At 50.5% G+C, this 25,683-nt stretch overlaps 3 protein-coding genes across 8 annotated transcripts in view; 1 reads left to right on the forward strand and 2 right to left on the reverse strand.

Annotated features, from left to right (window-relative positions):
- Positions 1–9,671, reverse strand: part of Osbp (oxysterol binding protein) — a 47,944-nt gene extending 38,273 nt beyond the window's left edge. For 2 of the 6 annotated variants that reach the window (XM_037235660.1, XM_037235654.1), the window contains exons 1-4: positions 9,600–9,663; positions 6,627–6,814; positions 4,762–4,976; positions 4,041–4,176 (exon numbers count right to left, since the gene is read on the reverse strand). In XM_037235660.1, the coding sequence (XP_037091555.1) occupies positions 4,041–4,176; positions 4,762–4,976; positions 6,627–6,751 (476 nt within the window). In that variant the 5' untranslated portion in view covers positions 6,752–6,814; positions 9,600–9,663. Of the gene's footprint in view, positions 1–4,040; positions 4,177–4,761; positions 4,977–6,626; positions 6,815–9,122; positions 9,144–9,599 lie in introns of those variants that run through there. The other 4 variants (XM_037235656.1, XM_037235657.1, XM_037235655.1 and 1 more) reach the window with 4 other exon arrangements.
- A 727-nt stretch (positions 9,672–10,398) lies between these two features.
- On the reverse strand, positions 10,399–16,570 carry LOC119111825 (uncharacterized). The gene is made up of 7 exons (XM_037235661.1): positions 16,485–16,570; positions 16,072–16,189; positions 15,343–15,477; positions 14,856–14,986; positions 13,721–13,832; positions 13,366–13,529; positions 10,399–12,881 (listed from the first exon to the last, which is right to left on the reverse strand). Exons 3-7 carry the CDS (start codon positions 15,451–15,453, stop codon positions 12,752–12,754), a joined length of 648 nt encoding a protein of 215 aa, XP_037091556.1. The 5' UTR covers positions 15,454–15,477; positions 16,072–16,189; positions 16,485–16,570; the 3' UTR covers positions 10,399–12,751.
- A 3,066-nt stretch (positions 16,571–19,636) lies between these two features.
- On the forward strand, positions 19,637–21,673 carry LOC119111251 (rRNA methyltransferase 1, mitochondrial). The gene is made up of 4 exons (XM_037235072.1): positions 19,637–19,676; positions 20,037–20,458; positions 20,726–20,865; positions 21,667–21,673. Exons 1-4 carry the CDS (start codon positions 19,637–19,639, stop codon positions 21,671–21,673), a joined length of 609 nt encoding a protein of 202 aa, XP_037090967.1.
- The last annotated feature ends 4,010 nt before the right edge of the window (positions 21,674–25,683 follow it).

A 25,683-nucleotide genomic window follows, 5' to 3' on the forward strand; every position in this document is an offset into this window, starting at 1 on the left:
GCATATCATGGCGGTCTCCGGTGGCTCGGTGACGGTACGAATTGCTGACACCCTGCTCTACATACGTAGTGGCCAACGGTTTGATCATGTCCCGGTCATATGGTGGTCAATGGTTTGTTCATGCCCCGGCTATGCGGTCACCAATGGTTTGACCATGCCCCGGATATGTAATGGTCAATGGTTCGTTCATGCCCCGGCTAGGCGGTCATCAACGGTTTGACCATGCCCCGGATATGCAATGGTCAATGGTTCGTTCATGCCCCGGCTATGCGGTCATCAACGGTTTGACCATGCCCCGGATATGCAATGGTCAATGGTTCGTTCATGCCCCGGCTATGCGGTCATCAACGGTTTGACCATGCCCCGGATATGCAATGGTCAATGGTTCGTTCATACCCCGGCTATGCGGTCATCAACGGTTTGACCATGCCCCGGATATGTAATGGTCAATGGTTCGTTCATGTCCCGGCTATGCGGTCATCAACGGTTTGACCATGCCCCGGATATGCAATGGTCAATGGTTCGTTCACGCCCCGGCTATGCGGTCATCAATGGTTTGGCCATGTCCCGCATATGTAATGGTCAATGGTTCGTTCATGCCCCGGCTATGCAGTCATCAATGGTTTGACCATGCCCCGGATATGTAATGGTCAATGGTTCGTTCATGCCCCGGCTATACGGTCATCAATGGTTTGACCATGCCGCGGATATGTAATGGTCAATGGTTCGTTCATGCCCCGGCTATACGGTCATCAACGGTTTGACCATGCCCCGGATATGTAATGGTCAATGGTTCGTTCATGCCCCGGCTATGCGGTCATCAACGGTTTGACCATGCCCCGGATATGCAATGGTCAATGGTTCGTTCACGCCCCGGCTATGCGGTCATCAATGGTTTGGCCATGCCCCGCATATGTAATGGTCAATGGTTCGTTCATGCCCCGGCTATACGGTAATCAATGGTTTGACCATGCCCCGGATATGTAATGGTCAATGGTTCGTTCATGCCCCGGCTATACGGTCATCAACGGTTTGACCATGCCCCGGATATGTAATGGTCAATGGTTCGTTCATGCCCCGGCTATGCGGTCATCAACGGTTTGACCATGCCCCGGATATGCAATGGTCAATGGTTCGTTCACGCCCCGGCTATGCGGTCATCAATGGTTTGGCCATGCCCCGCATATGTAATGGTCAATGGTTCGTTCATGCCCCGGCTATACGGTAATCAATGGTTTGACCATGCCCCGGATATGTAATGGTAGAGCAGAGTCCCGGTAGAGTCCCACGCCGGCCTCCCCATTCCGTTGTTCGCGCGACCGTAAGTGGACCGCACGTGGCGCCTTTCAGCGTGACCGGCCGGGAGCCGAAGACCCGGCCGCCATCATCAGCCGGCCACTCAACGACCAGGCCCCGGTTTTTCATTGGCCTACGATCTACGCTCCGATCAAAGAGGTAGCAGCCTGTGGAGCCATCGATGCGCACTATTGCAGGACGCCTTTTGTCCCAAATACGGACAGCAATTAGAATCAGCTGACGCAACCCCATGGAGGAAAAACGCGTGCAGAAATGGCGCATTTGAATGCATTCAGTAACAGAGTTCTCGGAAGTCGCGTGCCCGAAGCATCACTGTCAATCACGCAATCCACATTTGATCGAGACCAGTCCATTTGCCCGCCATGCAAGCCCGTCCACAGTGCGTCGACCGTTGCTAGGTGTTGCTATGTAAGCAGCAACAACTTATTTGTAAACAAACGCACTTCTTCGCTTCTTTTGACCCTAGTCAGGCTTGGTCGGTAACGTCATAAGTAAGGAATGAGCGTACTGCGAAACAGGGGATGCACTTCCATTTGTCGACGGAGACTGGGTCCGAGGTGGTTGTGTCAGGCGGTAACTCGCGAGTACAAAGACCCTGGGGCTGTGCTCGCGCTCGCTGACCGGCCGGACGTCACCCGGCCGGCACGGGGACCATTGTACCGCACGCAGGTAGACAGCACGAGCGGCCAAATGTCGACACAAAGGGCGCCTATGACAAGGCGACAGAAGTCACAGCGCGGCACGGCGCCGTCCACCTTCCCGAAGGTCAAACACGCTCGAGCAGCACGTGCGTTTTGGACTTTCGCTCAATCTTTATAGGTTTACATGCTTTACCTGCTCAGATTATATTTTTCCCGGACAGATCACTTCTACATTCCGCGACGTGGTGTCCACGCCGGAAATCGATCCCGTCCGTACCAACGTTGTAGCGGCGAGATTGTCCAACGCCACCACGAAAACATCCATTTGCATCATCAGCACACTGCGCGTTGGACTGCACGCGGTCAACGTGACACCTCAACCCCAGCCGGCCGCCGGCTGACCTGTTCGTCAGGAGGCGGCTGGTGAGCTCGGCGGCGCGCGCCACCTTCTGGCGAGCGACAGCCGGCGGCCGGACGGGCGTGCGGGTCCAGTGCGGGTGGGGTGGGGGTTCAGTGCGTGGGGCGTCGGACAGACGGGCCGCGGCACGCGCGGTCCGAGCGTGACCACTAGCCTGACGGCTGACGCCACGCATCAGCGCGCAGGCGCCGCAGCGCCGGCCCAGATTAGGCTGATACGGGGGCGCGACCGGGCGGCAGGGTCGTAGGCAGCGCCGGACCCGCGTCATCGGCCAGATTAGCTATTGAGCTGACCGTGTCGGAAATCATTACCAGGGCGGGCGCGGCACATGCGTGCGGCGTCTTTACATCAGACGATGATGATGGAAGATTTACTGCGCGTTGACGTCAAATTTTGTTCCCAGCACGCCTGTTGGGCACATTAAATATCAGCTAGCAAGGTGAGGATAAAGCTACAAGCATCTGCAAAAAAATACAAAACGACAACAGCTGACTCCGACTTAACAAGAAAAGGTCGCTTCCCAAAATGTCACGACAAGTCGAAGACAGAGCTTGTCGTCCAAAACAACGCCATCACCATTTTACGAACAACGAACAGGAGTCAAGCTCGTGGTAAATGGCTACCGGTGCGCTGCACCTGGGGTGATGGGGTCTGTCCTCACCGAACAACAGGCAGCCATGTATCGCACGAGTCCAACTGTCGCATGAGTGCAACCAATATGCGGCCGGCACAGCAGGGTCTCTTCATGATCAGCCGTACGCGAACTTGACAGTCGAAGGTCTGAGCCCGACTGCGGTTTCATCTAAGCAATTCCCGATTAAAATTGGCCAGTGCTATCAACAGTTTGCAAACTTTTAACGCATGGCGACCATAGCCTGAGATAACAGAGGTTTACCCCTTCCTCCCACGGTAATCGCGGATGGCGATTACGCCATTCGCGCACCACATTCCATGCAGGCCATTTGCAAGCTCAGTGGCCAGCACTTCCACCGAGCGAGCGGAAAAATCACTCATTTTGGTCACTTCAATTGCTCTTACATAGAGAAACTACCCCAGCTTCACGACCACAAGCAACACATGACGCAATCCACCGCTTGTGCTGCGATCAGCAAGTGGTTCTTTTGGTGTTGAAATTGTTCGTTGGATAGCTGGCCGTCTACTTAAAAACATAACATATTTGTTACCTCATCGCTACGATAACAAGCGTCGCAACCTGTCATGTCCACTGAGGCACAGTCACACATGAAACACGCAAGCGCCAAAATGACCCCCAATGCGTCTTATGTGATCGCGCCTTTCGTGCTTCATTTATTTCAAAACTGAAATATTCAAGCGTCGTTAAATTAGCCATACGCATGGTCCTTCAAACCTTGCGGCAGGACTACAACAGCGCTTTAACATGCTCTCTGGCATTAAACATATTCAGTATTGGTGATTTTCATGGCAGCGTTTCGCAATGTCAGCTCCACGCCGCTGCAGGGCACGCGCCACAAATAGCCTAAGATATAACGCATTCAATCCTCGCGAATAAAATTCGACACATCGCAATACGCATTTATCTCTACTCATCCCAGGACTAGAATAACGATATTCCAGTCCAGTATCCCACATTACGGTGAAACCTCTTCCTCAAAACCACGAGCTTTTTGTAACAATCCACTGACCTGTGTAGGGTGGAGGCGTGCTTTGCGATCAGATCGTGACAAGTTTGCAAGTCCTCCAGCTTCGCGTTCAGCGTGCTGATCACGGCCTGGATATCGCCCTTGTCTGGCTCTTCTTCTTCATCGAAGCCATCCTCCTCTGGGAGCACACAGGCACACACACAACGCCGCATTAACACGAGTAGGTTAACTGCCTGGTCTCCATTGCATTATTCGGGCAGTTGAAAACCACACCCAAGCAGGAGCCATCTGAACAAAAGATACGGAGATGAATGACATACACACTCCACAATGAAGCTTCGAATGCATCACAATCAACGCTCGAAATTAAGAACGTGCAAACACCTGAACACGTGACAACTAGAAATTTAGGGCATCCTTTCAAATATGAGGTATTAAAAGCTATATGCAATTAAAATATCCGGTGTTCTATCATAACGAAAAGAAAGCAGCTTTTGCTGACCACGTAGTTGGACAAATACGCCAAACACGCGGCCAAAAAAACAACACTATTGCACGCACTTCGAAATATGAATGCTACATAATCTAACTACTTTGGGCATACGCCACAAGCAGCGCCGGCTATACCAATATCGCGGTCCAGCCGCACACCCACCAAATCGATGGCCATCAATACCCCCGTCCAGTATTACACACGACAATAATTAGATCCTATTGGGATCGGCTACAACATCAAAACATACACGCACACTGCTACGCTTACCAGAGTCGAGTGCCCTGATAGCCTTGGCCTTAGCCAGCTCCAGCGCGGTGATCCAGCGCTGGCGCTCGATCTCGTTGGGCGTCTTCAGGTGGAACGTCTGTGTGCCACCATTGGACACGTTGGAGATGATGAAGTTGCACGAGTCCTCGCAGTGGATCGCCGCGCCGTGCAGGCTGATGGTGCCCCGGCACGTGTGCGCCATCTCCGCCTGGGTCCTGACAGCGCGAGGCGACATCACACACCAGCGCGCGCTCGCCGCTGTCGTGCCCCGGAAGGATACATGTCACATAACAATTACAATGGATGTGGCCGTAGAATGTGACCATAATTGGTGACGGAAATGCTCAGAAAAGCTGCACCAACAATAGAAATGCTTTTAAAAGCCACGCCTTTTGATCAAAGGAAGGGTGGTCGTCACTTAATTTGCCAATTGACGAGACCATATTTATACCGATGACATCTGTGTTCGCAAGTCCAGTCAAGAAAAGCAGAAATTCGTTGTTTCCGTTACTTATATGCGTAACTGAAAATGAAAACCTGAAATAGCCGAAAGAATATACCCTCAATGTTTTCCTTTCAACACACTTCCGCCCACGTTTTCCGACTCGTCGCATTCCGGGGCGGGATCCCTGCACCGCACCACCCCAGTCCCATTGGATTCGGGCACGGCCAGTCGCGCGGTACAAAAGGGCTGTCGGCCCCCGTTGGCTTCTACCGCTCGGGCGGAGGTGCCGCGCATGCCTCCACGACGCCTGCGTGCAGCGCCAGCGTCTGTCTTCAGAGCATGTAGCCACGCCAGAGTAGGCAATGTTACCGTGAGATCAGTCCTGGACTCAGCCATAGGCTCACGCCTGCTAACACTTCGCGGTTCCAAAACATTTCCTTTCCTTGAAAAGCGAGCACAATTTGCCGGCATTTATACTTTATCAAGACTTCCATTACCTTTATTCGCCCACTCGTTGCAAAAATATCAAAGGCCAATGAACACTGTGACAGCACAAATGGCGTCGCTGACATTGGGCTATACCAAACGTCCAATGCCGTCACACAAATGGCACTGCCCTACGGGCCATCCGCATATTCCGTTAACCAAGGAGGGGAAGGGGGATGGAGCGTAACAAAAGTGTATGAAGATGGACGAAAGGCATCTTTAGCCCAATAAGGGGCTATACAGACTTGTTCCTTTTTGGGACGATGAACTTAACAGAACATAACTTGGAAGGAGGAGAGCGTTTTCGCCCAGTGTGTCAAATGTGTAACTACGAGGATGGAGAGTTGAAAATAGAAAAATGCACATAATGATTTCGGGATGGTCTCCTATCCCGACCTACAATACCGTATCACACAGATCAATTTACAAATATATCGGAAACGTGGCTTTCTAAAATCTCCCCATAACAACCAGACAAAGCATTTGAAAACTAAGGTCTGCTGCCTATTTCACCCACACCAGACACACCCATGACGCCAGCAGACCATCACCGCACCACGGAAATATTTTTCAGAAAGGCAGCAAAACCGTTGCTCGAATTGCGATCATCCATGGATGTGTTTGTGAAAACAACGGACAGCATCTTAGATCCGACGACTTTCCAATAATATATAAATATAAGCATCAAATATGGCTTTCTCACACCTATCTTGGACAGAGTCAGTTTGATCTTGTCAGGAGCAAACTGTTAAAGCTACTGGCCATTCCCATTTCCCTGACTGTGTGGAAACCACACCATGACAACACATGTACATTGTAGGGATGACCAGATCACAGCAACGACCTCAAATTAAGCTGCCGGAGAATGTGACAAGATGTCACCTCCTTGCCTGACATTTTACTTAAAGTAGCTCCCAGAGCTCAGTATCCTTACCTGTAGTATGAAAGCAGTCCATTGGAAAGCACAAACCACCTCTTCTGATATCCCTTTATGTAATTTGTCCACTTGTAGAGCCAGCCTTTAATCTCTGGCTCTGTCACCTTCTCCTTGGTATCCATTGTGAACAGGCACTTTTATCAGGTGTTCATATGATTCAAATATCACAGCTACACTCGAATCACCTGTAACACAATGGGGTTGTTACTTGGTTGTGAAGATATATGGTGTAACAAAAATAGTAAATAACTGACCAACCCATGGGGTGGGGGGGGGGAGTCATAGTACCCAACATGCTGGATTAAATATTATCTGCAGCTTGTTTACCATGTACAGACATTAAAGCTGACTATTCAGATTCATTTATTCCCAAAACACCATGGTCTCATGAATTCTAAGAACACATGCTCACACTAGAGCTGAAGATTGTATGCATTTTGGAATTCTAGTCATAGGTTTGTTGTATTTGGATTCAGCTTTGGACTCAATATTTCAGTAGCTTCCAATTAACCCACTTTTCAAGTGATCTGATTGCTTTGTGGCTTATTGTTCTAACCGCTCCTACCACGGGCACATTTCAATGTCAATCAAAATGTGGAGGGGGAAAAGCCCCCATGTGGAAGAAAATGCATGACAGGCCACTCAGCCTGATGAAGCATCAAGACATATATGCCATATCTAGCCAGCTTAAAACAAATGTGAGCCAAGAAAACATTTCAATACATCTACTTGAATATCTTAATGGTGGCTATAAATATGTACTTGTGGTGTTTAAAATCTGAATGTATGTTTTCAGGCTTTAACCCCTTGTTCTTAGGATACAAGGGTTCATAACATTCAAATGCTTCCTTAACCTGGTGAGAAGCTGCCCATCTGAGAGAAAAGTAGAAGCATGGGCTGGGATAACTTGATTCCATGGGTTAGAACTGCTCTAGCACAACCTTATTATCCACAATTTACCAATGGCAGAGCCTGATAAGAAAGAATGCAGAAAGACAAACAAAACTTCACTTAAGAAGAATATTGCCTGTCACCCCTTTCTAAATTACATAGCAAAATATCACACTCTCAGGTTCCCCAGCTATAGCTGAGGATTCAGGTTCAAATGATTTGAGGAGACTCAATACTTGTTAACCCTCAAATACTGAAAATGATTGCTCAAATTCTGAAGATCAAGACTTATGTTATGTTAGACTCAGGAGCTTATGTTAAATCCTGAAAGCCATCACATGAACATGCACAGAATGCATTTACACATGGTTTGGGTAGAAATAATAAACAATAATCAAAATTAGCCTGGGGTGGTCTGAGTCAGGTCATATTTAGATGGCATGCTAGGCATGACTGATTTCAAATTTGTAAGCATCTGGGGATGGTCAACACACCTGCCACATGCTATGAACAATCAGTATCCTATACAAAACACCAATGTTTAGGCTTAAACCTTAAGATTGACCAAATGATTGGTGTTAGGTGTGTTACCTGTAATGTCCACATCAACTGTCCAACTACTGACACTCCAGAAACAATACAAATTGGCACAATATTTTTTTAAAAAATAAGAGCAATAATGTGCATTTCCCTGATCAAGTATCCATACACTTCAAAAGCATGGGATGACTTGGGCCATAGGAATAACTGACAGGATCAGGCAAGAGACAGAAATGATTTTAAATATGGCATATTTTGCATGTTAATGTGGCAAGTTATGTAAGTTTTAGTAAAACAAGTTACCAATTTCCAGCAAAAACAGGCCACTTCTTCTCAATGCCACTTGCACTTAATGGGCTGAACGTCAATAAAACCCAAAAACATGAATTACACTCAACCAGTATCATATATTTTGGGGTATTTTGGCACTATAAAATTCCAAGCTTCACACTTCAACTTATGTGACATTATAACTTTACCACCCCATGGTGCTACAATAATTAGCCTAGTCTATAGTGAGTTAATCTTTGGGCCAATACTATTATAATGCACTGCTCAAAGTAGAATATATGTGCTTAACCAGTTATTTAAAATAAATAGTAAAATAAAAATAATAAAAAAATAAAAAAATAAAAAAATAATAAGTATTTGATATGGTAGATACTGTATATGCTATTGCAAAAGAAATGTGCTGTGGTTTAGGATGTTCAGGAACTATTGTTGTCAGTTGCAATCCAACATCTCTCACAACCATGTGGCTCCATGGATCATAAAATTGACACTGTACCTGTGGCCAAGGAGGTAAGAAAGAGAAGCACATTTCTATTTTATACCCACTCATCACATTCTTGTGCAATAGTCATAGTCAATAGCCATATAAAGTGGAATCTAATCAGTTCAACCACACAGGCATGCATGAAGAGGTCAAGTGGCAACTAACTCTGGAACAGACCACTCCATCACACAGAGGCTGTGCTATGGACATGTATGACACAAGTGATCTATCCATATCATTGATCTCTTCTGGCCACCAAGAAGCAAACAGGATGCATCAGTAAGTACCTCATTAGGTATCCTTTGCAGTAAGTAGGCAAAATATAGCTTTTGACACATAGCTTTTGCTTTGGGCAGTCAGTTACAGGTAAGGGGGAGCATCTGCTTAGAAATAAGCTCAAGCACAATAATAATAATCTAAAGCAACTACAATAAAATCACACTAAGTCAGGTGTGACCATTAAATTATCACCCACAATGTAACTCATATATAACAACATCCATCTTATCCACACCAATATTTCAGGAATTTCTTGAAATGCATGCAAAGTTGTTTCATGGATTACTGACATGGTACACAAATCCAGACGTAAAGCTCCATAGCCGACAATCACGTTCTTATCATACCTATCACCCAAAATATGCACGCGGCGCTAGCTCGCCCTCAAACTACTCAAAAAAGTCAGCCTACCGCGCATATATCCAATCATCTGTAAAATTTCAAAAGCGTCAAGACAAAAGTTTCACCCCTCTCACGTCCATTACCCCACCAGGCCACGGAATTAAACACGAGCGCTGGAACTCAGCCCACCACCCACACGTCCACACCTCTCCCATTGGCATTCAGGTTTCAAGGTTGTGCGTCTGCTTTTCAGCTGACCAAGGAAGTGGTGAAACGGGAAATGGAATCAGCTAAGTTTTTGATGACGTCAACCAGCTGGTGAATTTTCGAGCGGGTAGCTATTCTAAAAAAAATATTTTCCGATATAAGGACTAGACCCCAGAGCAGCATGCTAAACCCAAAAATTGCGTTTGGGGACTACTTTCCAATCGAATATGTTCATGCTGAGCTGCATGTGGTGGTCTAACGAACTATTTGGTTCTGGGAGTGCAAGGTGGTGACTCTCTTCCAGTTTCAAGAAAATCGTGATTTTCCAGTCCTAGATCGGTCCGCAAATGTCCGGCTTATTACATGAAATTGTCTCCTGCCACTCCCAAAGTAACTCAGTTATCTACCACTTGCCACTTGAGCCGGCCCAGAAACAAGACATGGGATGTCTATACCGCATTGATATGCTTAGATTACTTCAATATTGGCCGGATACAGATCCCTCGCCTGGCTCCAGCTGTCTCATAGGGTCCCCGGCTTAACGGCACATGATGGCTACCCATCATTCTGCTATGGACGAGTCGTATGTGGTCCGGTTTAATGGGAGAGGGCATACAATCGAGTTGCGGTGCGTCTTCAGTCATCGCTAATCGGCGGGAGAGGCGCAGTTTACACAGATGATTCCAGGTGTCATATCGATGACAATACAAAATTTTAGAGAACTTTTTCGTATGTATTTCGTTCCGAGACAGAACAATAATCACATCCATTACTATCAGCCATAAAAAAACGCAAATATAGCAAGGACGAGACAATAAATATAAAAATAACAAAAAGGACGTAGTTCTTGCATCTTGCAAGTGTCCGCGAGCGGACAGTATCTCACGAACACTGTAAAAACAAAGCATTATAGTCTGGACCAGCCTGCTGTCTAACCATGTACACGCGGAGCAACACAATAGAAATCAGCTCCCGCAGCGCGGCTTGGATGTAGCACTGCATTGGCGATCTCGTGGAATATCAGCGACTGGACGACTGGACAATAACAGACAGAAGCTCACAACAGGCGTAAAACATTGAGAAACGACTGCGATACTTCTGTTCATCAACGCAGTTGTACAAAGCAACCATGTCTGCCAGAACAACTAAACAGGGCGTCAGGGGAACCAGCTGGAACGACTAAATCAGGCGTTGCGCCCTGCTGTCAGCAGAGGGCAAGGGTGGATCCAGAATGCCGCTGCAGTGGGCGGTGAGGCAGTGTTGGATTGGGGGGTGAAGTTAAAAATGTCATGCTTCTGAGAAAAAATAATTAGCTTTCATTTCTTTTGACTAGCAAACATTCTTACCTATATTTGCTTCGAAACCTGAAAATGCCCTTTTTTGCCTAACCTTGGGCATCTTGGGGCGGGAGGTGTAGTGGAGAATTTAACCAGTATTTTCTGGCTTATTTTCAGTGTGGCAGCTTGGGACGATATGTTACTTAACCTGATAATTGACGATAGTTTGCCCGTCAAAGCATAGAAAATCGAAGAGATTCGCAAATACCTCGTTTTGTGAGGTATATTCCATGAGACACATTTGAGCCAAACTCTCCACCACAGACGCATAGTGATGGCGTCGCCGCTTCACCGTGTAGCGATTACTTACAAGCATCTTGATTACCACTGGAAATGCAGCGGAGATTATCCCAATATTTCCTCACCAAGACAGATCGTTGACGATTCAGTGGAGCACCAGAGAAAACCGTACCAACGTCAATCGTACCAAAGTAACGTGAGGATTCTTACTTTACAAGGTGCCTGCCGAGCCAAACACGGATCAGAATACAAACAGCCAGCACCATGCTTTAAGCTGCTGTTACAAAGATGGTAGTTCCCGTCGAAATCGCACTAGTCACCAATATTTTCCAGTGATATGAAACTAATGCACTTATCAAGGGCGAATGACATCGTGTGCCATGATCTCTCTATGTACTGATGTGCTAGGCGGGATCAGCAGTGACAGCAGGAGGATCAGCACGTTTTTGACAGCCGTGTTTGAAATACAACATAATTTCACGCCACAGGTCAACTGCGCGACGGAAGAAAATGGCTCATACGAGCGACCAGCCACCTAAAGACGGCCGGGGGTTCAGGAAAAAAAAATCTCCAGGGAGAAATCAGAACATTATATCTAAGTGGCGTAATTTTCAATCGTATTGCTACTTTCCAGCAGCATATCATCAAGTAATTGCGCCTCCATCTGTACAAATATTTCACAAATGGACAACTCACCCTTTGCAAGCTCTTGGAAGCAACTGAAGCACTACGCCGACCTCCACACAAAGCTCATCACACACTGACCACCTTCCTCCAGTTATTACCATCGGGACTACATCCTGTCTCATTCCAAACATTGTATCTCGAACCACCTCCCAGATGACTGGGTCAGTCGGAAAGCTTCACGACTCGCAGCAGGACTGCGCGCAACATCTTGAGGTCCGTAAGAGAGTCGCGTCTGGGCACGGAGCGCGTGACGGATGTGATTGAGATCCGTAAGAGAGTCGCGTCTGTTTGGGCACGGAAAGCGTGACGGATGTGATAATTAAAGTGGACTGCCGCCGTCCCGAGTGTCAACCAGTAATCTGATCGGTACCAGTAACAAATTTGGACGGTGTGACGTGAACTACGAATGAAGACGACACTCCACTCGACGTAAGCTGCAAGATCTCCGAAGAGCAAAGCAGAGGCCTACCAAATGTTGATCATTTTACGCCTAATGTGGGAATGCTTTCACATATAATTGTTGGTATTTGGAGAGAGTAGGATAAAAATCCCTGCAATGGCGATATCAAACATGGTAACAAGCACACCAAACAGCACATGTCTGCGGGGTAACACATGCAACGAAATTTTGTCATCCAGCCCGAAAGCCTTCCGCGAAACGTCAAACACTCGGGCAGCTGCACGCACCAGTACTGCCATCTGCCAACGGAAACAGGCAACAGACTCACGCATACACACCAGCACACCCAGACGGGTAACAGCACAGCACAGCGACGAGCGCCGGTCGGCACAGACTAGAGGGGAGGAAGGGACGGCGCCGGGCGCTAGGCGTCCAGCGCCTGGCGCAGCCTGTCCGCCTGCAGGCGCACGTCCTCGGCCGGGTGGTGTGCGGCCAGCGCCGACGCCTTGTGCGCCATTCGGGGGCGCACGCCGACGCCGTAGATCTGGGCGTACCTGCGGCGGTCGGCGCGTCAGCTTGACGTGGCACGCACGGGCGCGGCGGAGAGGGGGGGGGGGGGCATTCGGAACGGGCGTCGGCATACAATGCGCAAGCGAAGTCACCAGGGGATAGCCTGCCCCAGCTGCAGCTTGGCTAACCGGCGGAGACGTCTCAGCAGATCCGCAGCTGCCGCCTCGACACGCCAGATGGCTGTCACAGCTCTGCCGAGCGCAGGGCGGGGGCGGCACTACGTCGGCTACCCCTGGCCACATCTGGCGTCTAGCGAACCATCGGCCCTCACAGGTGTCTGATGTCGCGGCAGTGCTCACATCACATGTAGATAAGCCCGCGCCTTCACGGCATCTATGTCGGTGTCCAATCTCGCACAATGGCTGGTACCCAATCTGTCTCCATGCGACATGAAAAATGCACAACACATCCAGTCGCGGTGACGGTCTGCCCTAGGCTGCTCGGTGCCTGGTGCCTCTGTGTGCTCACATGGTGTCGGGGGCGGCGACCTTCTGCGCCGGCGGCAGGTCCAGCGCCGGGTTGATGTGGAGCCGGGCGGCGGCCGAGGTCAGGCCGGCTAGCAGTGTCACCAGCCGCAGCAGCACCGTCTCCTCCGTGCTCGGCTCCAGGTAGTACAGCAGCTTGCGCGGACCCTGCCGAGCGCGCGCGCGCACGCGGCTCCGTCAGTGGCGGACGGCGAGCTCCATACGACGCGCTGAGCGTCGCGGACCGAGACGGAGCGGTCAGACACTGGTAGGCATCAGCTTCGAATACGACGCAGAGGTCAGATTAGGCGGCGAGACCGGACCTTCAAGTGGCTGGAACCTTGAGCCCATTCACTGACCTGAGCGGCCAACAGGGCCGGGACGGTCATGTCGTTACAGGACAGGTTCACCAGCAGACGCAGGGCGTGTATCTGCAGGCGGGGCGGCGCCTCGTCCACCAAGCTGTACAGTCTGCAACAGCGCGCCAGGGGCTCAACAGCCGCAGCCCCAGCGCACGCCCAGCACAGCTGCAGGACTGCGACTAACATCCCACGCGGTACGGGGGCAGTTGGGCAACAGCACACATGTGCCAGGCACGAATATTGCGGCTTTGCCAATCCCTAGAATGAACAATGCTGGGAGGTTCTAAACCAACATTCGATTCCACGCACAGCAATCACCATCGATCTCATTTTACAAGTTATAACCCAATTTGTTAAATCAAAAAAAAAAAAAAATGAGGGAGAACAACTCTGGTAGATGGTTACATTTAGAAAAGACTGTACTCTTACTGCCTCCTTACGTCATCTCCTGGGTGTTCCTTTATTGCATTGCTCTTCACTTCACGACACACCTGTTTTAATTCCCCGCACACAAACACTCTGCCCACGCCACTCCCAACATTTCAAGTGGTCTAGTAAGGTGCGGAGGGTTCTTCGAGAACTCAGTTCCATTCAGAGTATAACTGGAAATATGACAGACATTGGAAGCTGCCAGCATGTCATCTGTTTACCTTCACTTAACCACACATCGCACAATGAACACGAAAATGGACAAATGCATGCGTGATCCTGGGAATATGTCACCTACTCACCTAACCCCAGGATGCATGCCCATCCTGGCTACATTATTATGCAATTCGGGTCATAAATTACCTGCAAATGAGCACTGTATTACATGAAAACGGAATCCTTTCATAAAGCGTCATAGCTCCCCAAGTACATTGTTCGTGAATTGTGCAATTGTTACAGTTCATTCTTTCTTCTTTTTACCAATTAATTACATTTTTCATCTAAAACCAACAAAAGAGGACTTGATAAGGCTGTACTCCGCCGACTGACGCCCGTAGGCGGAGATTTATATCTGTCCCGCCCCTTCCCAACCCCGCTGCCGCCAGCCGATCTCTTGTTGGCCAGTACTCGCCGGCGGTGGGCGTGCGTGACGTTAGTGGAGCGGGCGCCGCGCGCCGCGCGTCCGGCCAGCCGGCCCACTCACTGCGAGAGGTGTGCCGTGAAGAGCTCGTGCCAGCGGTCCAGCACGGCAACGTTCACCAGACAGGAGAGCATCGGTTCTAGTACGTCGTCGTCCTCCGTCTCCAGCATGGACAGCAGCACCTCCACACATTCCTGCTGGCCACAGCCGGTGGTCAGCGGCACAGGAGCGGGAGGGGAGGCATCACACGCGAGAGCGACCCTCTTACCACAGCCGGACAAGTAAGCGGCGCACGGAGCGGAAGGGGATGGGGGGGGGGGGGCGTCACACGCGAAAGCGACAGTCTCACCACAACCGACGGTCAGCGGCGCACGGAGCGGACGGGAGGACGGGGGAGGGGGGGGGGGGGACGGGGACGGCACACGCGAGAGCGACCCTCTCACCACAGCCGAACGAGTTAGCGGCGCACGGAGCCGGATGGGGGGGGGGAGGTGTGTCAGACGCCAGCGACCCTCTGGGCGGGCGCGCGCGTATGCCCATTGCCACTGACCTGCATTTGGTCCTGGTTTTCCTGGCTGAGGGCCATATTGGCGACCGTCTGGGCGGCAGCCACCTGCACCTCCGGACAAGGATGCAGCAGGTGAGCCGACAGCACTGGCATCAGACCCTCCCGCCGGAACAGACCCTGGCCAGAGAAACAGGGACCAGTCACAAATCACACTATCGCCACCGAACAGAAGCCGTCGAGAAAAACCTACATCGGTTCAGACCAGATATTTATACAGATCGAGTCCAGGGATCAGACCCATATGTGAGCTTGACCATGCGAGCAATTTTGAGTCTGATCACTTGTGGCATACCTAGATGCTGGTACAGACTCCGTGTGGAAAAGCCAAGGCCAGTTGTTACATGACAACACCAATAAGGCTGTGGCGTCTGCCGTCGAGGGCCTATCGTAATTACAAGCGTTCAGGGTGCATTGTTCACAGAGGGTATTTCCGCCACACATGACAACTCTCAAAGCCTCACTTGAATACACCTAGACCATACTGATACTGACAGGCTTTAAAAAAGCACCGCGACGCACGCCATCGCGCAGATAATCTTTCCGTGGGTTAGAGCATGTGCTGTGGTTCAGACACATGGTATTGGACGGTTAACTCCATGCTGGTGAGGTTGTCTTTAACGTACCTTCGGTGATCATCAAGTATATATGTACTTAATGATGACCTAGGCAGGCAGTGTGTGGTGTTGACCATGTCATGTAGCTGGCACATACCTGGTTACTGGTGAAAGCGCAGCAGTTCGCAATTGTGACCAGCGTTTTCTTGGTTATGTCTACGTTCGAAAATCGAGCTAGTTTCACCAGGGTGCACGCTTCTTCTTTGTCCAGTTCCCTGCGAAAGCATGCTGCTTTTGAAAACGGATAGCCTCAGGGAACCAGCAACTCCTGAAAGCAGGACTGGTGTAGCGGCGATAGCGAGGATAACGGGCCACCTGAAAATAAACTGATCAATTGCACACATTCCTACAAACAGCCGTTTCTAACACCGTTATGTTATTCACGCTTTTTAATCATAGGAGAGTAGTCAAAGCGCAGCATTTCGCCCCCCCCCCCCCCCCCCCCCCCCCCCCCCCCCCCGAGCAGCGTAATCATCCACCGAACACGGAGGCGCCCGGCCTGCCTCCCACCTGGGCTGGCAAACAATGTCTTCCAGCTGACGCAGCTGGTCCGGGGTGGGCGCGGCCGGCGCGCCATCGGACGACCCGGTCAGCCGGCGGCGGCGCGCCACGAGCAGCGCGCGGCCGCGCGGCGACGCCAGCTGGTCGCTTGAGCGCGATGACGTCATCAGCTGGATGTCCACCGGCGACAGGATGCGCGGCGAGCTCCAGGGCGTGCACTGCGGCGGGTCATCGAGGCAGGTCACCGGCAGCGCACGCTCCGACGGACAATGGGGAGGGGGCTTGATGGTGTGCGTTATTGTGGAGATGGACGACAGTCGAAAATCAGGTGAATAAACCAGCAGCAGCAAAACTGAACAAGCGACCCGAGCCCCTGAGTGTTCCACCATGAACGACGAACCAAAATACAATATCCAATACATTATTACACAAAGCAATGGTCGGGCAGATGTATCCTAGGCGACCTCTCAATGGTGCCGACGCCCCATCGCCGGCTGACATGACATCGCTAGTGGCCTCTCGAGCCGGCGCTTCACCATGCGGGTCACCCCTGTGCCCAGAGACCCTGGCCGACCTGCGAGCTGCGGTAGTGCGGCCGGCGCGCGCCCGTCTCCTGCGTCTGGATGGCCAGCATGGTCTCGGCAAACTGGCGCGCCTGCAGGTTCAGCTGTCGGATGCGCTCCTGGACGGAGCGCGGCTTGATGGCGATGGTACCGCGTTCGCCGTCTAGCTCGGCCAGCATCAGGTCCGTCTGCGTCGTCTGCGACAGTCGCCGCAGGTACACGCCCTTCTTCTCATCTGCAGTGCGCATTCGGCGGGCGTCACGCACCGCTCAGTCGACGGCGGACGCGTGTCGCGGATCGGGCACAGGGTCGGGCGATGTCGGCAGCAGCCCAGCATGAGGTGTGGCTCTCATTAACACATTGCAGATGTGGCCCAAGCATGCACACTGCACAGTAAATATGCATTCATTCTGTATGGCTGTATGTCATGACAGCCTTTTGACATTCAGCTAGCGATGCTATGTGAGCTGGCATATCCCACCTCTCACCCAGCGGGAGAGGTGGACACTAGACATGGTTGGAAATCAAACCTCTGAACCTCTGGCCTAGCAGAGGCACAGCTTAAAAACTACACTTCTGCTAGAGCTTTTGTTTGTCTGCACTTTCATTAGGACTTATTCATGACAATATTCTTTCCCATCACCTTCCAAATATATCACTAATGCCAGTTAGAGGACAAAGACATAAATCCCAAAAGAGAAAAATGACACAAAATTTATCTTGCCCTTTACAACCTATTATCATAGGTATAAACATGCATTAAGTACTTACCCTTTTTTGAACGTTTTCTGCTCCCAATCTGATGCCTGAACAAAGTGTACCCCACATATGCAAACCCGGCAAAGACTGCAGAGCAAAATGCAACCTTGCTCACTTCACGCTCATTCATGGGTAGTATTTATCATATCCCCACGTGAAGCCACAAAATTGAAATATTCCAAACAAGTTTTGTTGCTGTGATGGAAACCTGTAACAGCAAAACATTTTAACATTATGCATTGTGCTTACTCTGAAAAATAGCAATGCAATATCATATATATTTCCAAAAATACTTGCACTGAATGTGCTGAGTTACCAACCCTGTGTGCATGCTGTTCCATATAATTGGCAGTTTGACAGGTAGGTCTAATTCATAATTTACAAAAACATTCATCCTATAACCCAAGTATATATATAGATATATATATATATATAGATAGATATAGATATATATATATATATATATATATATATATATATACATATACATATATGCTTTGATCTTAAAGTTTGAAGTCACTATATGTAAAGCACAGGAAAGTTTCCCCATCATTGAATGACTTGTATTGTTTGTTCAACATGATCAATAATAAGTCAGCAACAGGGTCCATACAGTCATTATTCCTCCACAGTAATAGAGTGTTCCTACAGACTGTTTCCGGTTTGAAAAAGACCTAACTATTTGTGCATTAAGGGGTGTGAGGATGCATTTGGGCTGGACCATAGCAGCTCTTCTACAAGTGCTAGTCTATGACTGGTTAGTTTATCTACATTGATCCAGTGGTATGCTGCAATGTACCACAACAGACTGCACGCAACATAAAATATCACCTTGCAACTGCATGCCGTCAGACCCCACGCACCAGCACTCTTGACAAATCGTTAGTGTCACGGGAATGAAAGGAAGAGCATCATCCCACCTCATTTCTAAATAAAAAAGCTAAAGCTTGAATACAGTTTTTTCAAACCTATCTCATCTTAAACACAATAAACCGCACAAAAATGCAACCGTCAGACGACCCACCACCCCACTCGCACCTCACACCCCGCAGCGCTGTCCGTGAAGCGTAAGTTCGTGTCTCTGTATCTCGCCTCTTGTTTGAGAACCACTATTATATGGTAGCATTTTCCAAAATAAGATAAGAGTTAAGAAAAATTGTTTTAGAAAAGAATTTAGTCAGATAATGAAAAAAAACATAAATCTTTAGGATGTTTTTATGAAGATAAAGTTCAAACCTTTGATTTGAGCTTCATATGAGTAAATCCAAAACTGAAACCTTGTCAACATAAGGGTTTGGAGACCACTGCTACCTATTAAGAGCATCTAAAGAAAGGGATTCCCTTCCAGCGACTATTTCAATTCCACCGCACAAAAGACACCAAGGTGGTCTACCTAAAACATCGTGAAAGCACCGTGGGTCGGTCTGGAGAGTCGCGAGGGAGGGCGCTGGGATGCATTGCTTGGCTACACATAATTTCGATTTACCGTGACTCTAGTTTGCCTGTAAAGACGTAAAAAGTGTTTGTCGTGGAAAGTTAGCAAGCCTGTGATTATTCATATAGTTGTATGGTTTTGTGTATCCGTTGATTGCAAGGCCAGTTCAACTCTTTGCAGGCTGCGTTCCTTGTGATCGGAGGATGCCGTTCCTGCGCGCACTCATAGTGAGTCGCCTGCGCTGTCGGCATTGTTCATTCTCATCACTCCTGACATTTGAAAAGCAGAGTAAGTCATCTGGTAAGGAAGGTAACTCTACACAAGAGCTTCCACAAGACAAACCTCAATTTGGCGACCATGCATTGTCTAACCATCGAGATGGTCATAGACATCATGTCAGCAGCATGCAAGATGATAGCAGCCACAAAGCTACCAGCAAGGCTGGTGAATGGAGTAAAGGGTATGACAATTTTGATCATTTGGTAGGGAGGAAAGATGACACAAGACATCAAAAACAAATTCAAAAGAATAGCAGTAGATATAAAAACAGCAGAAAGGAGTCCTTCAGAGATGAATGGGATGAAGGAGAAGATGGTCCTTGGGATTTAAATGACAATGGCCATGACTCCTTTCCCACAAAATGGAGTAGAAAGCACAACCAATGGTCTGACAAATCTGAAACACCTAAGAAGTTTGCTGAAAAAATAGATAAAGGGAGCAAAGTGACCACAGCAGATGGTGATCACTTTGATCATCATTCTGGCTCTGTCCCTTGGCATGATCAACGGCGTGACCACTGGCCAGGCAAACCTCGTGGCAGCCATGTGAGGCCAAGTGACAAACCACGTGGAAAGAAGCTGCGTAAGAAGGACAAGCTGGGCTTCATAGAGTCAGAGTTGGTGGATGGGGATGAGGACCAGGTCCAGGTGCTGTACGGTCTGCACCCAGTGCAGCTTGCGCTGGCAGCCGGTCGGCGCACGGTCCACCGCGTGTACCACCGCCAGGAGGCAACGAGCGGCCGGCTGTCACGCCTGTTGGCAGAGTGTGCGGCGCGCGGCGTCGGCACCGTGCCGCTGCCGGTCACCCAGCTGGACACGATCGCGCGCGGCACGGGTGTGCACCAGGGCGTGTGCGCGCGGGTCGGGCCTCTGCGGCCGCGGCCAGTCTCCGAGTTGCTGACTGAGCTCGGCTACCCGCCGGTGGCGACGGACCCTGACAAGCTGGAGGTTGGGGTTGCAGATCTTCCCACTGTTGGTGATCCGGTGCCGGTGGGATTTCCCGTGGCCGCGGCTGGCGCGGCGCTGTGTCGTGAACCTGCCCCGGATGATGCTGTAAGGCTTGGGAGAGCCGCTGCGGGGAGGGATGAAGACCACCGGTCGCCGCCTCAGCCCGGGATGGACGCAAGGGCTGGGAAGAACTCAGCGACGCCGACGGCAGACGCCGGCGTTCATGTGCCTGAAGAGGAGAGGGCGGACGACGTTGTCGGCTTTCAGGCGTCGGGAGAGCGAACCGCCCACCGACGGCGGCTGTGGCTGCTGCTGGACCGAGTGCAGGATCCGATGAACTTCGGCTCCATCCTCAGATCCAGCTACTTCCTGGGCGTCGATGCGATCCTCATCCCCGATAAGAACAGGTCGGTTGCCTGTGATTTTTGTTTTTTTCTTCCCGTCGTGGGTGAAAGAGGTGGTGTTCTGCGTATTTCGCATTAGTCGCAGCACTGATGACGGGTTGCATATGTTTGACAGACAGAGAACAAATGTATGTAAGCATTAGGTATGTGTGCATTCAATTGGCAGGGTCGTTTATCATGCTTATTTCAGTTTATAGGCAGAACTCCAAAATCAAAATCTTCGCAAATTGTGATGTACATACGTTTTTGTGCAGGTCGTCCACATGTCTTAAATCACTTGGAATGTAAATGTGCATAAATACAACATATGTGCATCCCTCAGAATTTAACAGCCTTTCACTACCTACCCAGAGGCTTGAGCATTCCCTGACTTATGTGGACTATCTATTGAGCCCTTGATTTGACAAGCCTTACGGAAAACGTGAGAGTTGTGGCTGCTGGCGATGGTCCTGCTTTGTCAAGTAAGGTCAGATCAGTCTGTGCCAGTGCATAGTTTTTCATTTTAAGGCTGTGGATGCCATAGTTCCCAGTTTGTACGTTAAACCGAAAGCCTGGGAGCTTAAGATGCGCCTTTACTTCGTAAATCTGATGCCACATAGATTACATGTTGGCTGGCGCCTAATTGCGTGCCTAAAATGCACTGAAATACGTATGCTATGCCGCCCTTGGCTATGCCGGACGATATACGCATATCTGGAAATTTGAAACGTGCATTACATATGCGGGAACTTCCGCAAAGCAGCACTTCGCGCAGCTGGATCCCGCTGTCTGACGGCTGCAGTCCCGCTGTACGCAGTGCGTCAGGTTCTGATTTCTCATCGTTTGTCGCCGCCAGCTGCCCACTGTCGCCCACCGTGAGCAAGGCGAGCGCCGGCGTGCTGGAGGTGTTCCCGACACACTCGGTGCCGTCCGACGGCTGCGAGCAGCTGCTGCAGCTGCTGCGGGACCGCGGCTGGCAGCTGCTGGCCGCCGGCGCGCACGGCGAGCAGGCGGCACCAGCGGCTGGCGCCATCTGCCCGCACACCGACACGCTGCTGGTGGTCGGTAGGTGGCGGGCAACTTTGCATTTGCAGAGATATGCCCAGCCGATGTGGGGTGGGGTGGGGGGTGGGGAGGAGGGGGGGCAGATGTTTGGACCTCGTGTTACGGGTTCGAGCAGTTGCGTTGCCTGGTAACCGTGTCAATACGATGTCTTACTTGGCAGCCGGTGACATTAGAACAGTCTTTAGTGCGTTTGAGGCATGTGTTGCCCTCAGCATGAGCCCACTTGCAGTTGTTATTTTGTACTGTCGTAAGGCTGTGAGATATTAAAGATGCGTTTGTCTTTTACATTTCGCCCCGTTGTGACAGTGGCAATGATTCTATTTGGGACATTACTCAAAAACTGTGCTCGCATGGGTCCGTCCTTTATTGCTGCATACCTGAGATCTATGTTTGTAATCAGCTACGGGTCGCTCATTATACACGTTTTTCCGAAACCCTGGTATCACAGATTGTTTTCATTTATAGGAAAAAGTGAAAATAATTGTAAAAGTAAAAGATGTATGGCGGGAAAGCCAGATGATTGCTGTGGTAGGTAATCACATTTGCGGAAGTGCAACATTTTTGCCCCACAAACGATCTGATCATCCAGGTTAAAATAGACAAAAATGAAAATTCGCAGGCAGATCTGGAGAGGGACTGGATAGATCCTATCGCGCAAGTGTCGTTTAGCAGCCGGTATTTGTGTATTGGTCCTCACCCCATCCCGCGTCATCCCGACGTCACAATAGCCACGCCCCTCGCCTGTCTGATTCGGATTAAGCGCCCCACCTGATCAGCGAGAGTTATGGGCGCCGTTGTGATCACGGTCCCCTCGCACCCGACCCTGTGCCGGCCCTCTGTCTCATTGCATAGCCCAGTTGGCGGTCTGTTAGTTCAATCGACGTCGATTGGCGCACAATGGAGCGGCCCGTGCCCGGCGCGCTTGGGTGCAGACCCGTGCACGGCGCCATCTTGGTGGCATGATGTGTGGACGCCTCGGCCCGGTCGGGTGTCTGGTCTCTTGTGGCGCTGTCTGGAAAGGCTGACTTGTGAGACGCAGCTGCCCATTGAGGGTGTTTTAAGACATTTGGCTGGATTTGTCCGTCACGGAATATGTCATTTTTACTTTTTTCCTTAAAATGGTATCCTATTTTTGTTTGCGTTGTTCTCGTTCAAACACTTGGCCTGCTGATTACCACACTGATTTGAAAGCTGTCGTGTCATTTCAGACAACATCTCTGGCTTCTCTGCCAGTTGCCATATCGCTGAACCCTCGTGGATTTAACAGTTTTCATAATCTGATTTTCTCGTTTTCACGTCGGCTCTGGGAATTTACACTTTCCAGTCGTTGACCGAAAACTAAAGATGTAGCTCTCCTGCAACTGTATAAGTTTCAGTATACTTTGATTTCAGCTGTGATATTCAAACAAGTACTACTAATCCAACACCAGCGGTTCTGCGATTGGAGATCAGCAGTGGCAGAACATTTTGGCTCATTAATCATGATTTATTGTTCGCACAGCGGGTAGTGAAGGAATAGGTAGCTGATATATCTAGGGGCATAAAACGGACATCCAGTAGAAAATCCAGCCAAAGTCACTCCCAATAAATTATTGCAGGTGTCGCATATCGATCAGTATTAATATTAACAAAAAGTGTGTGCAGCTTACCAAGCCAGATGGCATGATCTGTCCTGCGCGTAGGCCTGACGTAGTGAAAGCATATCCAAACCTACTTCATGGCGGCTAGTTTCCCAGCCTTTGCGGCCGTACCTCTCACCGCCCCCCTCCCCCCTTGTCGCAGGGAACGAGGGCCGAGGCGTGGAACCGTCACTGGCACGGCTCTGCCGTCCGCTGGCCGTGCCCGCCCGGCGACCGCTGGCAGATGGCATTGAGTCGCTCAACGTGGGCGTGGCCACGGGCATCCTGCTCAGTCAGCTGACGCGCGCCCCGCCCTGATCGGCCGGCGGCGCCAGCGTGCGAGCAGGACGGGGGCGTCGTGCGGACTGCGGCGTGCCCGCCCTGACCGGCCAGCCGCTGGCGCCAGCGAGACGGGTCGTGCGAACTCGGCGGGGGTCTGCGTGTTGTGATGGTGCGTATGGAAGACGTGTGATTCGTGATTGACTGAATATATGAGTTGCGCCCACTGCGCAGAATGCAACGCAGCCTAGGTAGCGCTTGTGTTTTGTTTTGTTTTCACGTGCGTGGTGACAAACAGTCGATCCGCAAGGACGAGAGGCGTTCACTGCAACCCTTTGTAACCCTGAGTCACGTGCGGCGGGCGTCACATGGGCTCCGATACTTTCTTCCACCGAGACATGGAAGCTCTGACCGAAATATCGTTATGGAAATGTGAACGGGCGGAAATAAGTTTGTGACGAGGTTATGAAATTTGTTGTAGCATTGCGCTAGCGTTTTCGGCGGGTAACGGCAGGAAGAAAGCATTCAGTTTTATTGCCACGAGACATTACCGGGTAGGCTCATGTTGTTTTTGGTGCCGGCACAGATGAGGGCACACTGGTGCATTGCAGTGGTAGCTGCTCTTTTGCCGACATTAAATAATAGGAAACGTTTGCCTACGCGTGTCCGAGCAGACGTTCCTGTCCGGCGGGCGCGGTATTCAGCTCATACAAACCTCGTAGCATGTATACGTTGTTTTAAGTAGTTGATAAAAGGCATGGTCTTACAAATTAACTGATGCCTTTCAAGCTGGGCCACCTCAAATATGTGGGGTAATTACTGGGATAAGCTGTTCTAAGCCCTGTGGCAATGCCTTTTCCTCTCGCAATCTTCTCGAATTTGAAGACTAAATCAGCTGAAACGCACGTAAGTGCCAACCGACGCGTGGAAAGCTCACTTAGAAGTCGCCCGAAATGGTGATCAATTAAAGAGTTGCATGGCCATCCCTTTCCCAGCTCCCGCCGGTCCTTCCCCTGATTCGAGGTCCGTGTAGGTGGTAGTGCTGGACTGGACTCGCATGGAGGGGTGGGGAGATAATTGGGGAGGGCTCATTCCCGACAAGATGTTGACAAGGTGGGCATTTACTTTATTACAACTTGCCTTCTGTCTTCACCTTGGCTCACTCGAAAATTGGGCGCTGTGCTGAGGTCGCCCTTAACGTGCTCGGACGTTTGCGTAGAATTGCCATGGCTCCCGGTCGAGTGGCATACGCCAATATCCACTTTGAGCAGGCGTTCATGATGATCAGAATCATCGCCCCATCGACCGGACCCGCATAGTCTATGTGCAGACGGTCCCACGGTGCCTCCGGGTACGGCCACGGGCTCTCCGCTACCGGGGAGGCCTGGGGCCGATTCAGCTGACAGGCATGACAGCTCCTCACGGTCGACTCGATGGCTGCGTCCATGCCGGGCCACCACACGTGCGCGCGTGCCTTTGACTTCATTGCCACGACGCCAGGGTGTCCCTGGTGCAGGAGCGAGAGCATCGCCTTCCGCAGAGCAGAGGGTACTACGATCGGTTTCCCCAGAGAGGGATGTCATTTTGAACGCTGAGTTGGAAACGGTGCTGGTAGAATGGCTCCATTCCATGAGCTGCCGGCACCGTCCAGCAGCCGCCCATGGCTGCTTGATAAGCACGTGACAAGACTGGGTCACGGCTCGTGCACCGGCGGATCTGATCGGCACGAATCAACTGATCCATTGACTCCAGAAGAAATACGATGTCTTCGGGATCCGGAACGCTGGCCGGGCAGACAGCCAGTGGCAGGCGGCTCAGTCCATCGCTGCTTACCTGCCGAGCTGAGGGGGCGCACACCAGCTTATACTGGTACGCCTAC

This window comes from Pollicipes pollicipes, unplaced genomic scaffold (assembly GCF_011947565.3).
Source record: "Pollicipes pollicipes isolate AB1234 unplaced genomic scaffold, Ppol_2.1 Scaffold_7261;HRSCAF=8764_pilon_pilon_pilon, whole genome shotgun sequence".
In the NCBI taxonomy this organism is placed as follows: Eukaryota; Metazoa; Arthropoda; class Thecostraca; order Pollicipedomorpha; family Pollicipedidae; genus Pollicipes; species Pollicipes pollicipes.